The 19,313-nt window shown below is 36.7% G+C and overlaps 1 protein-coding gene across 9 annotated transcripts in view; it reads right to left on the bottom strand.

Moving 5' to 3' along the window:
• Positions 1 to 19,313, bottom strand: part of LOC309845359 (uncharacterized protein) — a 151,568-nt gene that overhangs the window by 109,566 nt on the left and 22,689 nt on the right. For 4 of the 9 annotated variants that reach the window (XR_014301230.1, XR_014301232.1, XR_014301233.1 and 1 more), the window contains exons 5-7: positions 14,089 to 14,121; positions 4,487 to 4,552; positions 2,726 to 2,879 (exon numbers count right to left, since the gene is read on the bottom strand). The exons of 1 other annotated variant lie outside the window; for it this stretch is intronic. Coding sequence is in view for 2 of the 8 variants with exons in the window: in XM_082693209.1 (XP_082549335.1) it covers positions 4,507 to 4,552; positions 14,089 to 14,121 (79 nt within the window). In the remaining 6 variants the exon portion in view is untranslated. Of the gene's footprint in view, positions 1 to 2,642; positions 2,880 to 4,486; positions 4,553 to 14,088; positions 14,122 to 19,313 lie in introns of those variants that run through there. 4 more of the 9 variants (XR_014301231.1, XM_082693209.1, XR_014301235.1 and 1 more) reach the window with 3 other exon arrangements.

Here is a 19,313-nt window from a genome sequence, read left to right as displayed (position 1 = left end):
ATTATATACCATTTTTAAATCATGAAAATTATTTTAAAAGATGATACAATAGCCAACAACATGAGAAATGTTTAAGATGTGGTATTAAAGAGGGGCACTTGGCAGGCTCAGCCAGTAGAGCATGTAGCTCTTGATCTTGAAGTAGTGAATTTCAGGCCCATGTTGGGTGTAGAGGTTACTTTAAAAATATATAGATAAGGAGTCTGGGTAGCTCAGTTGGTTAAGTATCTGAAACTCTTAGTTTCAGTTTAGGTCATGATCTCAGGGTCCTGAGATTGAGCACTGAGTGGGGCTCGAACACAAGATAAAATCGGCCTGGGATTTTCTCCCTCCCTCCTCTTCTGCCCCTCCTGCTCTCAAGTGTACACGCTCGTGCTCTCTCAAATAAATAACATAAAATCTTAAAAAATAATAAAATATGTGAACTGTTTTAAAAAATGAATACCAAAATTATACATCTAATTTGACAAGTATATAAAAAGGAAACATCTACTCACCAAAAAAATTGATGAGAAGGAAGTATACGAAAATACTAATTATGGCTATTTGAGAGTAAATGTTTACTGAGTGTTTTTATTTCTTGTTTTATTTTCTAAATTTTATTTTCTAAATATTGCATAAGTACATATCACTTTGAAAAGAAAAAGTAAAATCAACTTTGAACAGTAGTTTAAAAGGTATATAAACTGCATAAAATAGCTACATAAAAGTTATAAATATTACATCCTTAGATTCTATTACTTCATTATTGTATATATAGGCATTGAGATTGGTCATTTTTTTAAATGTAAATAAACCAATTAAATTAGGCTATGTTATACTGTAAACAGCTTGTTAGACAAACAAGAAAAAATTAACCAGATCTGTTCTGCCTGTACTCAAAACAAACCCAATAACTTTAACCAGTGAATACAAAAAGGTCACTCCTTCCCCTTTTGTTATTCAGATATGTTGTCAACCACTGTGGACCTGTCTTCTAGCTCTATAGGTGAGTCATAAATGCTGATGTTATCTTTAGCTTATTTCAGAATCTGGAGCTAACTTTTCCTTTTACTTCTGAATCTTACCTTCTTAAATAAAATTGTTTTGTTTGCGAGAATCATCTTTGCCCATGTTTCAGCAAGTTTAAGTACTTTTCTAGGTCACCATCAGATGCTAAGGTTAACAAATTTTTCAACTGTACTTCAGGCTACTGAACGTTTCCTACCAGGAAAAAAAAAAATTTTTTTTTAAGATTTTATTTATTTATTTGACAGAGAGAGATCACAAGTAGGCAGAGAGAGAGGAGGAAGCAGGATCCCCGCTGAGCAGAGAGCCCGATGCGGGACTTGATCCCAGGACCCTGAGATCATGACCTGAGCCGAAGGCATCGGCTTAACCCACTGAGCCACCCAGGCGCCCAGGAAAAAAAAAATTTTTAAGGAAGAAAAAGAAAGTATTTCCTTTCATTTGGCCAGAAATCCATAAAGTCACATTTTGAACATAAGCAATTTATGTTACCTTAAATACAAAATTCAAAATATTCGTTTCTCATTTTCAGGTATTTTTCATGTATTTTTTAAAGCACATCTCTTAGAGAAGTTTGTAATTCCCATTCTCTTTCTAGTAACATGTATACTGATTTAACTTACACAGAAAGCAGTTTTTACTGAGAAAGAAAAGAGGTCAAAACCTTGAGTTTCTTCCAAGCCTAAATCTTCCATTTAGAACACTTGAATTAAGAACTGTTCTATTGGCCATTGTCATTGTTCTTTCCCAAGTTAATCTAATATGTACTTCTTTTTTTCTTCTTTTTTAAGATTTTACTTATTTATCTGAGAGCAAGAGAGAAGGTGCACGAACAAGCAGGGGGAGCAAGAGATGGAGAAGGAGGCTCTACACTAGCAGGGAGGTCACTGCGGGGCTCAATCCTAGCACCCTGGGATCATGATCTGAGCCGAAGACAGACATTCAACCAACTGAGCCACCCAGGTGCATATTAATATGCTTTTTTATTGAACTTGTCCACTCACATCTAACTGATCCAAATGCCTTATTAAATGCCCAAATCGGGTCGAAGATAAGAGCTGCTAGTGATGTTATTTTAAGAAGAAACAAAATGCCATGAAGCTAGACCAGCTCCTTTCTGTCAAAACACACCACGTCCTTGGCACATACATGTTCCCAGTGCACTAATAGGAGAAACAGTAATGAGCTGACAAGGTTGCTCATTCCTAGGGAACACTGGCTATTTGGTCCATGAATATGCATTGGAACCTTTTAAAAGTTTTTATACAAAAATATATAAGTTTTTATATAAAAATATGGTTAGTGGATGAAGTCTTATATTTTGATTCACAACTAAGGAATTTCGAAATTACTTGCTAGCTATAGACAATCATCTAGTTCTTTCAAGAATAAGAAGTATGTTTCTCTTTTTTTTTAAGATTTTGTTTATTTATTTGACACAGAGAAAGAGATCACAAGTAGACAAAGAGGCAGGCAGAGAGAGAGGCAGAAGCAGGCTCCCTGTTGAGCAGAGAGTCCAATGCGGGGCCCAATCCCAGGACCCTGGGATCATGACCCAGGCCGAAGGCAGAGGCTTAACCCACTGAGCCACACAGGTGCCCCAAGAACATAAAGTTTGTTTCTTTTACTTCCTACTTTCAGTATCTAGCACATTGCCTGCACATAATAAATGCACAATAAATGTTAAACCAGTGACACAATAACATAATTGACTTACTGAGAAGCAATTGCCAAGTTGTACCATACTGCAACAGCACTGCAGCTAATTAGCTTAGTTTATATGTGGAAGGACTTGAGGTCAAGGGCACACTCTTCAAAGTCCTTTGGCTTTGTTCTAGTCACAATTTCATATCATCTTCCAATAAGACATTCTCATGAATGCAAGGAGAATCAGATAGAGAAAGAAATAGTTTAGCACAATTCATTACCACTCCAAAACAGACAATTCAGAAATTATTTATTTAGAAATCAAACTGATAGTAAATGAGCTTTGCATTATTTTGATATGGAAAGTTCCAATATTTCAGCATATTAAACTTAGCTATAAGTAAAATAGAGGTCCCTGGGTGGCTCAGTTGGTTAAGCATGTGACTCTTGATTTCAGGGTCATGAATTCAAGCCCTGCACTGGTGTACATGTGGAGCTTACTTTAAAAAGGGGGGAAAAAAAGGGAATAAAATAGTAACATTAACTACTTATCCTTAAACTAACACAAACTAATATTTGACCCCAACTCATTTTCTTATGATTAAAATAGTTTGTCACACAGGTCTACTGCTTAGGACAATAATTTTTGTGATTGCTATGAAAGATTATTTAATTCAAAGCATTTGGTCAATAAAAGGATTTCTATCTTGTAGATAAGGGAAATTCAATAATATGCTTTGCAAAACAAATACATATTATGAATGCATGCAAGACACATAGTCTAAAAAATATACCTTTTCCAAGGACTCTCAAATAAAATATCATGAATGGGCCAGTTTCAGAACTTTGAATACAGGAGAGATTAATTTGTGTTCAGATCTCACTAGCTTTAATAGCAGGAAAACCAACTAGCTTCTGTCGGTACATTTTCTCACTATGAAAGTAGAGAAAGTGCTACTTACTGCTTCACAGGAGGTACTGTGCAAATCAACTGGTGTTCTTAAAGCTTTCCCTAAGTGCTAAATGTTATCATTAGGGTGCATTGTATATCTCTTTCCAATTATCTGCCACCTTAAAATTCTATGGCCTGTAAGAGTGTCTCACTCCTGAAATACTTTAAAAAGGTTAAGGAACATTCAAAAGGTGTAAAAAAAAAAAAAAAAAACATGGGCTAAGTTAGGATAGAAGAAAGGGAAATTTGGAATTTGGCACATCTTATTACATACTTCTTTTTTTTTTTTTAAAGATTTTTATTTATTTATTTGACAGAGAGAGATCACAAGTAGACAGAGAGGCAGGCAGAGAGAGAGGAGGAAGCAGGCTCCCCGCTGAACAGAGAGCCCGATGTGGGACTCGATCCCAAGACCCTGAGATCATGACCTGAGCCGAAGGCAGCGGCTTAACCCACTGAGCCACCCAGGCGCCCCTACATGCTTCTTATTATACCAAGTTACATGCTTCTTGGACTAAACACTACTGAACTTTACACTGTAAATAGGTGAATTGCATGGTATATGAATTAAATCTCAACACAGCTGTTTATAAAAATAATAATAAATCTAACCATGTTCACACCAGAAAAAAAAAACAAACATATATTCCCTAAAAGTGTGGATCATTATGCTAGGAAAAAGAATTCTATCATTTTGAGTTCAAAATAGGCTATAAAGTTTTAAGAAATCAATTTACAATAAAACTAAATAATTAAATGGTACATTGAGATAAAATTATAACTTACTTTTAATAACTTAATTATTCATTATGGTAATTACATAGTTAATCTGACTCATTAAAACAGTCTGGCAATAAATGTGAAGGGTTTGAAACTTACCCTATTAGCAAACAAACAAGTCAGCATGCCACAATTTCATGGAGGTTAGCAGTAGACACAAGGCTCCTCGATTAAAGACAAAGGACAGTTTATTACACACAGAAAAAGCAGTAACGAGAGGATCATTTTCTTGAGCCAGTTCTTCAAGTCCCAATTCCCACAGGATTACACAAGAAGGGCCAGGAGACACCTGCACACAGAGTAGAATGTGCTAAAGAAGAGGAACTCTAAATTTAGAACTCTCAATCTTGTCTTTCTACTCCAGAGAGAGATACCCTCTTCTGAGGTTGTTTGCCATACTGACAATCTTGAAAAAGCAGTCCTGAACAAAAGACTGGCAATGGCAATGTTCATAAGACATGCAGAACTTCAGAGAACCAAGGAAAATTATGTTCTCACACTAAGGTGACCATATATCTTGGTTTGCTTGGGACAGCCCAAGCTATTATCTATTGTCCAAGTTTAATAATTAATAGCACCCCTTTTCACTCTCACAAATATCCTAATTTGGACAAGAAATTATATATTTATAATTCTTGAGAAATTCCTCTGCCTGGGAAAATCAGGAATGATTTCAGCAGTTAAGGTTTAGGTCAACCAGACAAAAATGGAGGTCAATACCACACACAAAAATTACTTCAAAATGGATTAAAGACTTGAATGTAAGACCTGAAACCATAAAAATCCTAGAAGATAAGATAGGTGGAAAGTTCCTTATCGCTGGTTTTGGCAATGATTTTTTTGGGTATGACACCAAAAAGCAAAACCACAAAAGGAAGAATAAGCAGAACTACATCCAACTAACTAAATTCTGCACAGCAAAGGAAACCATCAACAAAATGAAAAGGCAACCTAATGAATGGGAAAAGATATTTACAAACCATATATCTGATAAGGGGTTAATATCCAAAATATATAAGGAACTCATTACAATTCAGTCGCAGTAAAACAACAATCCAATTAAAAATGGACAGAGGATCTAAATAGACATTTTTCCAAAGAAGATGCCCTAATGGCCGATAGGTACATGAAAAGGTGCTCAGCGTCATTAATCATGAGGGAAATGCAAATGAAAACCACAATGGAGTATCACCCCACACTTGTTAGAACAGCTAGCTAATAAAAAAGATAAGAAATAACAGGAGTTGGTGAAGACATGGAGGGAAAAGGGAACCCATGTGCACTATTGGTGGGGATGTAAATTGATGCAACCAATACAGGAAATAAGTAGGAAATTAAAAATTAGAAACACTCAACATCACTCATCAGGGAAATGCAAACCAAATGACATATCACCTCACACCTATCAGAATGGCTAAACACACAAGAAACAAATGTTGGTGAGGATGTGGAGAAAAGGGAACCCTTATGAACTGTTGGTGGGAATGCAAAATGGTGCAGCCACTATGGAAAACAGCACGGAGGTTCCTCAAAAAATTAAAAGTACCATACAATCTAATAATTGTGCTACTGGATATTTACCCAAATATACAAAAACACAAATTCAAAAGGATACATGCACCCCTATGTTTATAGCAGCATTATTTACAATAGCTAAATTATGGAAGCAGCCCAAGTGTCCATTGATGGACATACAGATAAAGAAGATGTGATACAAAAACAGATGAACATAAGGGAAGGGAGGGAAAAAAATAAAATAAGATGAAATCAAAGAAGGAGACAAACCAAAAGAGACTTAACTATAAGGAAAAAACTGAGGGTTGCTGGAAGAGATGTGGGTGGGGGATGGGATAACTGGGTGATGGACATTAAGGTGGGCACATGATGTAATGAGGACTCGGTGTTAAATGCAACTAATGAATCACTAAGCTACCTCTGAAACTAACAATACATGAGGTGTTAATTTATTGATTTTAAAAATATTTTTTTAAATGTTAGTTTAAAAAAAGATACATAAATCCATATACCTTAATATATATCTATATAATGGAATACTACTCAGCCATAAGGAAGAAAATCTTGCCATTTGTGGCAACATGGATGGACCTTAAGAGTATTATGCTAGGACGCCTGGGTGGCTCAGTGGGTTAAAGCCTCTGCCTTGAGCTCAGGTCATGATCCCAGGGTCCTGGGATGGAACCCCACATCGTGCTCTCTGCTCAGCAGGGAGTCTGCTTCCCCCTCTCTCTCTGCTTGCCTCTCTGCCTACTTGTAATCTCCATCTGTCAAATAAATAAATAAAATCTTTTAAAAAAAAAGAGTATTCTGCTAAACAAAATAAGGCAAACAGAGAAAGACAAATACCCTATTATCTCACTTATAAAAAAAAACAAATTGGTGGTAGGGTGCCTGGGTGGCTCAGTGGGTTAAAGCCTCTGATTTCGGCTCGGGTCATGGTCTCAGGGTCCTGGGATGGATCCCCGAGTTGGGTTCTCTGCTCAGCAGAGAGCCTGCTTCCCTCTCTCTCTCTCTCTCTCTGCCTACCTCTCTGCCTACTTGTGATCTCTGTCAAATAAATAAATAAAATCTTTAGAAAAAAAAAAAGAAAAGAAAACAAATTGGTGGTGCCAGAGATGGGGATGAAAGATAAGGGAAATGGGCGAAGGGGGTCAAAAGGTACAAACTTCCAGTTATAAAATAAGTCCTGGGGATGTACAGCAGGGTGACTATAATTAATAATACTGTATTGTATATTTGAAAGTTGCTAAGAGAGTAAATCTTAAAATTTCTCATCACAACTAAAAGAGAATTTTAACTATTTTTTATGGAAGTTAACTAGAGTTATTGTGGTGATCATCTCACAATACATACAAATATCAAATCATTATGTTGTACATCTGAACTAATGTAATGTTATACATCAATTATATCTCAGTTTAAGAAAAAAAAAAAAAAAAAGAGTGGTGGCGCCTGGGTGGCTCAGTAGGTTAAAGCCTCTGCCTTCAGCTCAGGTCATGATCCCAGGGTCCTGAAATCGAGCCCCATATTGGGCTCTCTGCTCAGCAGGGAGCCTGCTTCCTTCTCTCTTTCTGCCTGCTTCTCTGCCTATTTGTGATTTCTGTCTGTCAAATAAATAAATAAAATCTTAAAAAAAAAAAGGATGGAAGACAAAAAAGGGAAAGTCAAATAATGGACATCATTCTAATACTCACTAGATTAAAGGGACTCTAGGTACTTATCTAGAAAGAAAGAGATTATCTCAGGAAAAATTAAAAGCTGGTTTGGTCATTAAGATAAGCCATTAAAAGGGGTGGCTGGATGGCTCAGTCAGAAAAATGTGCAACTCTTGGTCTCAGGGTTGTGAGTTTGAGTCCCATACTGGGTGTAGAGATAAGCCATTAAAAATGGCAACTGCAGCTTTCACATAGCTGGTATAATAATTATATCATTTTGCCTAAATACTTGTACATCTTTATGGAAAAATCTCAGATAATTTTTACCCCAATTATTCCCAAAACTAAGAAGTAAATGTCTGACTTCCCATTTTAAGTTATAAAGAATATTAAAAACATCCAGTGTTCTTCAGCTGCATCCACTCAATCCACCCAGACAGGTTCCCCATCCTCTCTCCCCCTTCCAGATAGCTGACTTCTTTCCACTCTCATCCTCATCCCCTTCCCCTACGCTCCCATCCTTGCACTCAATTCTGACCCTTGTCTCTACAATCAATCCTAACCTAGACAATAATGATTTAATGAGTTTTAGCTCAATACTATAGAACCAAGTTCAATTTACCCCTTCTGACTGGCCCAACTGCCCCACTTTTGTCAAGTGCACTTTGGTCTTATTTAATAGGTCTGGGTCTGGTGTGTATCCAGATCTCCATTGGTGGTAAGTGAATCCTTGATGGTCTTAATCTCTGAATCTGAACTTGTATATCAGTTCCTGGGGGTTGTAAACCCTGTCAGGCTCTTGTCAGGCCCCTCTCAGGGAAGAGGATCTTGCAGCAGACCCTAAATCCTGAGGCAAGGGTTTTGTCACACCAAACTGACCATGCCAATTTTCAAATACCACAAGCTCCTGGATTCTCTGTACCTAGGTTTTACATGGCTGTTGAAGAATAATATTCCCACATGGGATTTTCAAGATACACATAATTTTACTGGCACATCTTCAACTTCATTTACCATGGAGTGCTCACCAGCCTGGACTACCTCTCTAGACACACCCAGAGTCTCACAATAATGACTTTCAAAAACTTCAGTACAGGGGCGCCTGGGTGGCTCAGTGGGTTAAAGCCTCTGCCTTCAGCTCAGGTCATGGTCTCAGGGTCCTGGGATCGAGTCCTGCATCAGGCTCTCTGCTCAGTGGGGAGCCTGCTCTCCCCCACCCCCCGCCTGCCTCTCTGCCTACTTGTGATCTCTCTCTGTCAAATAAATAAATAATTTCTTAAAAAAAAAAAAAAAACTTCAGTATGATCAGTCTTATTACTTCTCACTTTGCCATTTCTTCCCAAGGTGACTGGTTCATACCTGACTCTATTCTGTCACATCATTGAAGGGAACCTGGGGGGCTCAGTTGGTTAACTGTTGGATTTCGACTCAGGTCATGATTTCTGGGTCGTGAGATGAAGCCCCATGTCAGGCTCCATGCTCTCCCCCCTCTACTTCTCTTAAAAAAATGAAAAAAAAAAATATATATATATATACCTCTAAGAACTTCTGTATTACTGTTCTCCTTTTACAACTATACCTAAAGAATTAATTACATGATTCCAGCAGGTTATCAGTATAAAGTCATACATGTTTAACAAAATAGTCTGTATTGCAAAATAGCTTCAGTATGCAATGGATTATTAGAATGCCTAGAACTGAATATTCATATGGGTCCTTTGGAAATTACCTAAACTTCAATGTAATGCAAAATTATAAAAATAATAAAACTTGTATGTATATTATCACAATTGTGTTTAAAAAAAAATCATAGATGTGGGGTACCTGGATGGCTCAGTCTTTAAGCACCTGCCTTTGGCTGAGGTCATGATCCCAGGTTTCTGGGATCAAGTCCCATATCAGGTCCATGCTCAGCAGGAAGTCTGCTTCTCCTCCAACTTCCCCTGCTTGTTTTCCCTCTCTCACTGACTCTCTCTCTGTCAAATAAATAAATAAGATCTTAAAAAAAAAAATCATGGATGTGAGAAAAGTCTGAAAAACAATCCACAAACAGCAATGCACTTTATACACAAGTGAGAACAATGTAATGTCAGAGTAATGTAATTACAGAGTGTTTTCTGTTTAAAAATATATCCATTCTTGCATTTTGATAAGGAAAAAGATTTCAGTATTTATTTATCATAATGCTTTCTAAGTATGCTGAGATAAGTTAATGAAAACTACCGTAGTTATCATCAATGCTTCCTTTTTAATGAGTTCTTCCTTAATCAAATCTTGGTCTAGCTGTGTATTGATTTAGAACACACCCCCTTTCATATGCACATGTGTGTTTTCCAGAGGCCCCAAAAGGTTAACAACTGTTATACATCATTATATACTAACAGTTTGGTCTAATGGATAAGGACTGAGTCAGCAATCTTAGTATCTTCCTCTTAGCTCTATGACCCTGGAAAGTCACTTAACATCTATCACCTTGGTTTCTCTTTCAAAACGAGTAATTATAATTGCTGAATTAGGAAAATAACTATAAAATATATTAAGAGCTTTTAGTGAAAAATGAAAAATGAATGTAAACTAAAATATTATAAAGACCCAGTCCAGCAAGCCTACTTTTCTAATATACTATGTGAAATTCTAATTTAATAGAAATGTATTATTGGATTATAACTAAGATTATTGGTCATGGAATATAAATTAGACTATTAGTATATTAAAACACTAAATATCAAACAACATTTTGACCTACATTTTCAATAAGAAACATAGTGTGCACATGTAAAGTCATGTAATTCTTTCTGTAGCCACAAATTAGGATTTATAATTGTAAAGAAAAAAATTATTAATTTGTAAATATGACTGTCAATTTGTAAATGGTAATCTCTTTTTTTTTTTTAAGATTTTATTTATTTATTTGACAGAGAGAGAGAGAGAGACATAGTGAGAGAGGGAACACAAGTGGGGGAGTGGAAGAGTGAGAAGCAGGCCTCCTGTTGAGCAGGGAGCCAGATGCAGAGCTGTATCTGAGGACCCTAAGATCATGACCTGAGCTGAAGGCAGACGCTTAATGACTGAGCCACCCAGACGCCCCATGTAAATGGTAATCTCTAAGTAAAAATTTTAAAGTTCCTTTAAAATGTATAATAGTAATTCCACAGGTTCACCAATTGTAATGATACTCTAACAAAAATCCTTCTTTTTCACAAGTCATTGAAGAAATACTGCAGGAAAGATTAATTACCATTCTACTGTCTAAAAAGTGTACCTTCAAGCTGTTAAATGAGTGAACAGAGATCTATTATGACTTTAACAAGAATGTTACTCTCCATGGGGATTACTGCTATTAACAGTGGGAAATGTATCATTTAAAGACATTAAAATTAAATGGAAATGTTTTACTCATTTAAATAAAACTCTTATTCTTTACTTCACAATAAAACTTGCTTTTGCTAGCTTCTTTATTGTAGGAATTTATGCAGAATTTTCCTGGTAGTCCCATTTCAGATTTCTTTTCTATAGAGATAGTAGTAAAGAGGTATTAATATAATTTAACAATATTTGCAATCTGATACATGAGGACTCTATTCCAGCTACAAACATTATTACTCCTAATATTGCACTATTATTCAGCTACTTCAAGTTTTGACAAATTATTTACATTAAAGAATCATAGATCCTAAATTTGTTAGTTTTCTTACCATATGCACTAGATTCTATATAGGGAATTTGATAAAACATAAAATTTGTCAATATAAAAAGAACAAGTGAGGAGAAGAGAATAACCTCGGTATTTTAAAATATTGGAAATGGTAAACTACCATCTCCAAAAACAAATAAGAAAGTACTGTAATTTATTTTCATTCCCAATACTGGTTAGAGTGCAATGAAATGGACATTTATGTTCACTTTCTGCTGGAAATCAATCTGGTTATATGAATGAAAAGCCTTAAAAATCATCTCACCCTTTGACCCAGCATTAATACCTTTAGGAATCCATCCTTGAGAAGTAATGCAAAATGTTGACTAACCCCAAAGATATGCCAGAATTGTTTAAAAGAGCAAAACTCTGGAAACAATCTAAAAGTCCAACAAAGGGAATGCTTAAAGCAAATTATGGTTAAAAAAAAAAGAATGGAATATTTTACAGCTATTAAAAATTATGTGTGCAAATTTTTTAAAGATTTTATTTATTTGTTTTAGAAAAAGAGAGAGAGCATAAGCAGTGAGAGAGGTAGAAGGAGAGGGAGAATGAAAAGCAAACTCCCCACTGATCACAGAGCCTGAAACAGGGCTCTCAGTCCCAGGATCTTGAGGTCATGACCTGAGCTGAAGTCAGATGCTCAACCAACTGAGCCACCCAGGCTCCCAGAGAATGTGATATATTTATGATAATAACAAATTAATGGGTTAGGAACTGAAAGCAAATAAATTTTACATTTTAAAAAAATGGGGACATGGAAAAAAATTCTTCATAATGGTAAAAATTTTTAAAAGCAACTGAGGGTTGCTTGGGGGAGACGGTGTATAGAGAGGGTGGTTGGGTTATGGACATTGGGGAGGGTATGTGATATGGTGAGTGCTATGAAGTGTGTAAGACTGACGATTTAAAGACCTATACCCCTGAGGCAAATGATACATTACATGTTAATAAAAATAATTAATTTTTAAAAAGATATATTGTTACATGCAAAAAGCAAGGAACACTATGAAATGTATGAGATGCAACCATCTTTTGTTATTTGAAGGGCGTGCCCAGGTGTGGCTGCTCCCGGATTTAAAAAATTCTAGACCTAACATAAAAGAAACAATGTTCGCTTCTAAGGAGGGGAACAAAGATAGGTGGGAAAGGAAGTTATATTTTACTGTATATTTTCTTGTCCTGTTTCAATTTTATGTTCATCAATTTTGATAAAATAAGTAACACTGTAAATAAAGGGCTTGTCACTCAGAAAAAAATGTCTTTAAAGCATATTACTTAAAAAGTAGATGTAAATTGATTCTATTTTTTTTTTTTTGGTATATGAAGTAGTCAAATCAAAGATACAGAAAGTAGAATGGTAGTTACTAGGGGCAGAGTGGAGGGACAAATGAGTTGTTGTTTAACAAGTATATAGAGTTTCTGTTTTGCAAGGTGAAAGGTCTGGGAATTTGCAGCATAACAAGGTGAATATACTTAATACTACTGAACAATAGTATTTATGTAGTAAGTTTTGTGTTTTTTACCATAATTTTTAAAAATATATAATTATGTAAAAACTTGTATGTTTGTGGGTATGTATCAGAATAAAATACATTGTTATCAAGAGTTTTCTTAGAAGTAGGGAATGAGGATGGTCAGGAAGGAACTTTTCTAAATTCTTTTTTAATATTTTTATTTATTTATTTATTTGACAGGGAGAGACACAGCAAGAGAGGGAACACAAGCAGGGGGGTTGGGAGAGGGAAGAAGCAGGCTTCCCGCTAAGTAGGAAACCCCATGTGGGGCTGGATCCCAGGACCATGGGATCATGACCTGAGCTGAAGTCAGACACTTAACGACAGAGCCACCCAGGTGCCTTGGGAACTTTTTTTTTACTTTAAATACTTCTGTATAATTTGAATATCTTCAGCGAGCTAATATTACTTTTATATCCTTTTTTTTTTCTTTTTTGTGGTGGGACCTAGACCATTTGTGGTTTCTTGAACCTAACTGCTATAACTTTCAATGAAAGCGTAATGAGCCAAGTCACTTGTATCCAATTCAACAGTCAATAGAAGCATGCAGGCTGCCGATCAAAGCAGAATTGAAAAACATTTAAACACATGTATCATTTCCCTAAGAAGTTACCTGAACTTTCACATCAACTTTTCAATGTCAATATGTTAGGCAGTTAAAGAAAAGATTATTGTACTTAGAAGATAGAATGGAGTAAACAAAATATATCAAAACTGCTTTCAAGAAAAAAAATTAGGGGCGCCTGAGTGGATCAGTAGGTTAAGCCTCTGCCTTCTGCTCAAGTCATGATCTCCGGGATTGAGCCCTGCATTGGGCTCTCCGTTCGGCAGGGAGCCTGCTTCCCCCCTCTCTGCCAGCCTCTCTGCCTGCTTGTGATCTCTCTCTGTGTCAAATAAATAAAATCTTAAAAAAAAAAAAAAGAAAAGAAAGAAATTAGGGGTGCCTTGGTAGCTCAATCAGTTGAGCACCCAACTCTTGGTTTCATCTCAGGTCATGATTTCATGGGTCCTGAGAGTTCTGGGTCAGGCTCTGGAGTCAGTAGGGAGTGGGCTTGAAGATTCTCTCCTGCCCCTCCCTCCATTCTCTCTCTAAAATAAATAAGTAAATCTTTTTAAAAAAGAATAAAAACTAAATTGGAAACATCTTAAGTACTTATTAAAATTACCTACCTAAAATGAACTAATTAATCAATAGCAAAAATATAACCATTTGTAACCAAAATGTGTATTTCCACTGAGTATGGCTGTATTACTCATAGCAACACTTAGACAGATGTAGAGAAGAATCCATGCATCAGGCTTGGTGGTCATACTTACTTGCTCAAAATGATGAGAATCACTGTCTGTACTCTGGAAATACCAACAAAGAACATTCATTTATTTATTCACGCATCTCTTCAACAAACCTTTACTGAGCAGCTATTGTTGTGCCAAATAACACGGGAGTCTACAACAACCAGAATGGGACAGCCAGCTGGCTGGCTGAAATGGTAGAATATGAGACTCTTGATCTCAAGGTTGTGAATTCAAGCTCCACATAGGGTATAGGGACTACCTAGAAATAAAATCTTTTTTAAAAATTATAAAAATAAATAAATACATGAAACAACCAAAATATCAGATTCGGGATCTTTTTTAATAAATAAAATATTTTATTTATTTATTTGAAAGATAAACATCACAAGTAGGCAGAGAGGCAGGCAGAGAGAGAGAGAGGAGGAAGCAGGCTCCCCGCTAAGCAGAGAGCTTGATGTGGGGCTCGACCCCAGGACCCTGGAATCATTACCTGAACTGAAGGCAGAGGCTTTAACCCACTGAGCCACTCAGGTGCCCCCATAATATCAGTTTTAAAATAATTCATGGAGTTGCCTGGCTGGCTTAGTTGATGGAGCCTGTGACTCTTTATCTTGGGGATGTAAGTCTGAGCCCCACATTGGGTATAGAGGTTACTTAAAAATAAAATCTTTCAAAAAATAAAATATTTCAGGGCGCCTGAGTGGCTCAGTGGGTTAAGCCGCTGCCTTTGGCTCAGGTCATGATCTCAGGGTCCTGGGATCGAGTCCCGCATCCGGCTCTCTGCTCAGCAGGGAGCCTGCTTCCTTCTGTCTCTCTCTGCCTGCCTCTCAGTGTACTTGTAATTTCTCTCTGTCATAAATAAATAAATAAATAAATAAATAAATAAATAAATTTCTCTCTGTCATAAATAAATAAATAAATTTTTAAAAGATGAATAAATAAATAAATAAATAGAATATTTCCTAGAAAAAAATATATATATTTCCTGGACATCACTCACGTATTTAGCACTATGCTAAGTATGGTGACAATTATTATAAAGGAATATGAGAAGTAATTATCACCTCTCAACAATCAGCATTTAAAATAAAACTTAAAAATTAGAAAGGATATTACAGCAGTCATTTCTTATTTTTTTGGATTTAACATTTTTATGAACTGATAATTCTGTTAGACTATATTTTCCTTAATGACCTTACTTGGGAAAATAAAACATTTGCAACCACATATGAATTTCCCTGCTTTATTTTAAAATTTTACCAGTACATGAGATCCAAAAGTCTAGAAATCACTGTCCTAGAAGTCATCTAGCAAAAAGTGTATGTTTAATTCCATAGGCAATTATATGGTCTCTAAGTAATAGAATGGTAAGAGTTGACATCTCCTTGACAGATTTTAGCAAAAGTAATTTAGTAAAATGTAAAAAATTCAAAGTACATAAAAAGGAGAAACTATTACACAGAGTAATTTCATCAGAAACTATAAATACAAATAGAACGAGAAGGATATATGTTAAAATGGTCTAAACTATCTCCAAACACACACACACACACACACACACACACACACACACACACCCCTACAACTCAGCAACAATGAAGTTAGTGTATGTGTACCAGACTGAGATATCAGGATCAACAACACATTATGCACATCCTGTTCAACTCTATTTTTCACAACTTAAGGAAGAAGAGTAAGTTTTGAAGTGTTGCCTCTACTTTTTCCAAGACATTAGGATGTATTATTATTTATTTAACATATTTGTAAACACAGTTAGTAGTACCCCAGTTTAAATTCTGGATTGTGACACTGACCCAAATACAATTTGTCACTACCCTGGCTTTCTCAGAGTATACAATAAGAGAAAAAGTAAAGAAGAATAAACCCTGTAATATATTTCGTGTGTGTGTACCAAGAACAGTTCTACAAAGCATAGAACGAATCACTGGATTGCAGAAGACAGCATCTGCCAAGCATTTTTAAAAGCCAGCATTTCTATAGCTCCCTTTGTTCCTCCCTTGCTGTAGGACAGATGTCTCACACAGTTTAGAACATCAAATAGTGGCTAACCATCAGGACTCAGTAATTTGAGTGTCAAATTGATAGCTTCATTTTTATTTCTCCTCTAAAATATGTATGTTACCTCTGACTTTCCTCTTGTATCATTTTTCTACTGAAAAGCTGTTATTTTAATTTTGTTCTTTATACAAGACCCATCAAGCTACCTGCTCTGGGCTTTGTGATTATCCCTTGAACACATTTCTTTACAATATGAACTTCTGGATGTGATATAAGCTATTTGATTCCAGCCTTGATCTTCAAGGAAACTTTCCAGTTCTATACTTGTGGTTTCTTGAATGAACCTGCCTGGAAACTACCAACACCTGTCCTTTGGAATTAAGCCTTTGTTCTCACTGTTGTACAGAACCTGGATGGCATTAGAATCACCTTCTTAATCGGCTTCTTAAACATATAGAGGCCCAATCTCAGCTCAGTTCAATTAAAATCAGAAATTTGGAGGATGGCATATATAGTTCCTAACTTTCTCCACTTCGCAATCAGATCTGAGAACCACTCATAGGAGATGGAAATCAACTATTTCTCATTGACTCGTCACTATCTTTTAATATGTTTGTCTCCATGACTAGACTGTGACCTCCTTAAAGACAGCATTTTGCAAACCAGCTTTTCAAAAATTTCATTTAAAATGAAAACCCAAACTCCTTACCCTGGCTTCAGTGACCTGGTATGATCTTTTCCCTGCCTGTCAACATTTCTCCTGCTAAGTTCCTTGCAAACATGCCAGATTTATTACTATCTACAGGGCTTTACATTAACTGTGCCTTCCACTAGATACACTCTTCTACTAGTCCTTTATTTCTCTGGTTCTTTCTCATCATAGAAATCTACTCTGTGTTCTTTTTTTTTTTTTTTCAAGATTTTATTTATTTATTTGAGAGAGAGAGCATGAGAGAACATGAGGTGGGGGGGTGGTAAGGGCAGAGGGAGAGGGAGAAGCAGGCTCCCCACCAAGCAGGGATCCCTACACAGGGCTTGATCCCAGGAACCCAGGATCATGACCTGAGTTGAAGGCAGATGCTTAACTGACTGAGTTACCCAGGTGCCCCTCTATTCTCTGTTCTTAGAAATTCTTTCCTGACCTACTATATAAAGTAACCACTCCCTCGACAATTTCTATCACCTCCCATTGTCTTATTTCCTTTATGGAATTTTCCTCTATCAAACGTTAATTTTCTTAATTTATTTTTATATTTTAAAGGTTTTATTTGTTTATTTATTTACTTGAGAGAGAGAGTGTGTGTGTGTGTGTGAGCAGAGAGAGAAGCAGAGGGAGAGAGACAAGCAGATTCCATGCTGAGCACAGAGCCCAACTTGAGCTCAGTCCCACAACCCTGAGATCATGACCTGAACTGAAATCAAGAGTCAGAAGCTCAACCAACTGAGCCACCCAGGTACCCCAAAAGTTAACTTTCTTGTTTATTATGTACTTATTTATTGTCTGTTTCCACCCAACCATTCCCCATACCTTCACACGAGATTGAAAATTCTTTTTTTTTTCTAAGATTTTATTTATCTGACACAGAGATCACAAGTAGGCAGAGAGGCAGGCAGAGAGAGAGGGAGGGGGAAGCAGGCTCCCTGTTGAGCAGAGAGCCCAACGCAGGGCTCAATCCCAGGACCCTGGGATCATGACCTGAGCCGAAGGCAGAGGCTTTAACCCACTGAGCCACCCAGGCACCCTGAGATTGAAAATTCTAAGGGAGTCAAAACTTTGGCTTCTTTGCCATTGTCAGGGCTTATTTAGTGTGCCTCATATTCTTTAATGAATACAAAATAAGCACTTGAATAAATGGATGAATGAATGAATGAATGAATGCATGCCCCCAGCAGACTGTTAAAAATTTTAAGACCCCTTGGCCTATATTTTATCTTTTTGGTGTTTCTTTCTTATCACTTAATTTCCCTTTGAGTGTCAATTAAATGCACTGTCCCTTTTTTTTCAAGATTTTTATTTATTTATTTGACAGAGATCACAAGCAGGCAGAGAGGCAGGCAGAGAGAGGGGGAAGCAGGCTCACCGCCAAGCAGAGAACCTGGTGCGGGGTTCAATCCCAGGACCCTGGGATCATGACCTGAGCTGATGGCAGAGGCTTTAACCCACTGAGCCACCCAGGTGCCCCCACTGTCCCATTTTTTAAAAAATTTCTTTATTTTTTAGAGAGAGAGAGTGGTTGGAAGGGACAAAGGGAAAGGGAGAGAGAATCTGAAGCATACTCCATTCCAAGTGAACCCGGAGCCTGATGTGGGACTAGATCTCATGACCCCAAGATTACAGCCCAAGCCAAAACCAAAAGGCAGATACTCAACAAACTGGGCCCACCTAGGCACCCCTTCACTGTCCCATTTTTTTTTTTTAAAGATTTTATTTATTTATTTGACAGAGAGAGATCACAACTAGGCAGAGAGGCAGGCAGGGAGAGAGAGGAAGGGAAGCAGGCTCCCTGCTGAGCAGAGAGCCCCATGCGGGGCTCAATCCCAGGACCGTGAGACCATGACCTGAGCCGAAGGCAGAGGCTTAACCCACTGAGCCACCCAGGCACCCCATGCACTGTCCCATTTTTGAAGGCACTGGTTTTATTTTGTTGTTTTTTTTTTTTTAAGATTTTCTTGATTAGAGAGAGAAAGAAAGAGATCAAGAGACAGCAAGAGCAGAGGGAGGGGGAGAAGCAGGCTCAGCGCCATGCGGGGCTCGATCCAAGGACACCGGGATTATGACCTGAGCCTAAGGCAAGCGCTTAACCAGCTGAGCCACCCAGTCATCCCACTGTTGATTTTAAATCATTGCACTGGCTTTTTTCTGTAACTTACTCCTGCTTTTGTCCAGATCAGCTGTGTTTCCTAATGCCAGCAATTTTTGAATGTACCAAAAAACAGAATGTGAAAATCACACACTATCTTACTGTAGCTTATTGAGATTTGGGATTGATAAATTATGATTATTCATCCTGTTGTATTATATTCAATCATGGCATTGGCACTTTTCTAGAATGACTTTCATTTCATTGTCTTAAGACTAGAAAAAACCTTAACTGCTGTAAATTTATGTATTAAATATATACTATATATTATATATAACCATATATTTATAATTTTATAATTTATATATAATATATAACATATTTATTATGTAATATATTAAGTATACATAACCTTATATATTAAAA

This window comes from Mustela nivalis (genome assembly GCF_964662115.1).
Source record: "Mustela nivalis genome assembly, chromosome: 12".
NCBI lineage: Eukaryota > Metazoa > Chordata > Mammalia > Carnivora > Mustelidae > Mustela > Mustela nivalis.
Note: the sequence above shows the minus strand (reverse complement) of the source record. Positions and strands in the feature narration are given on the sequence as shown.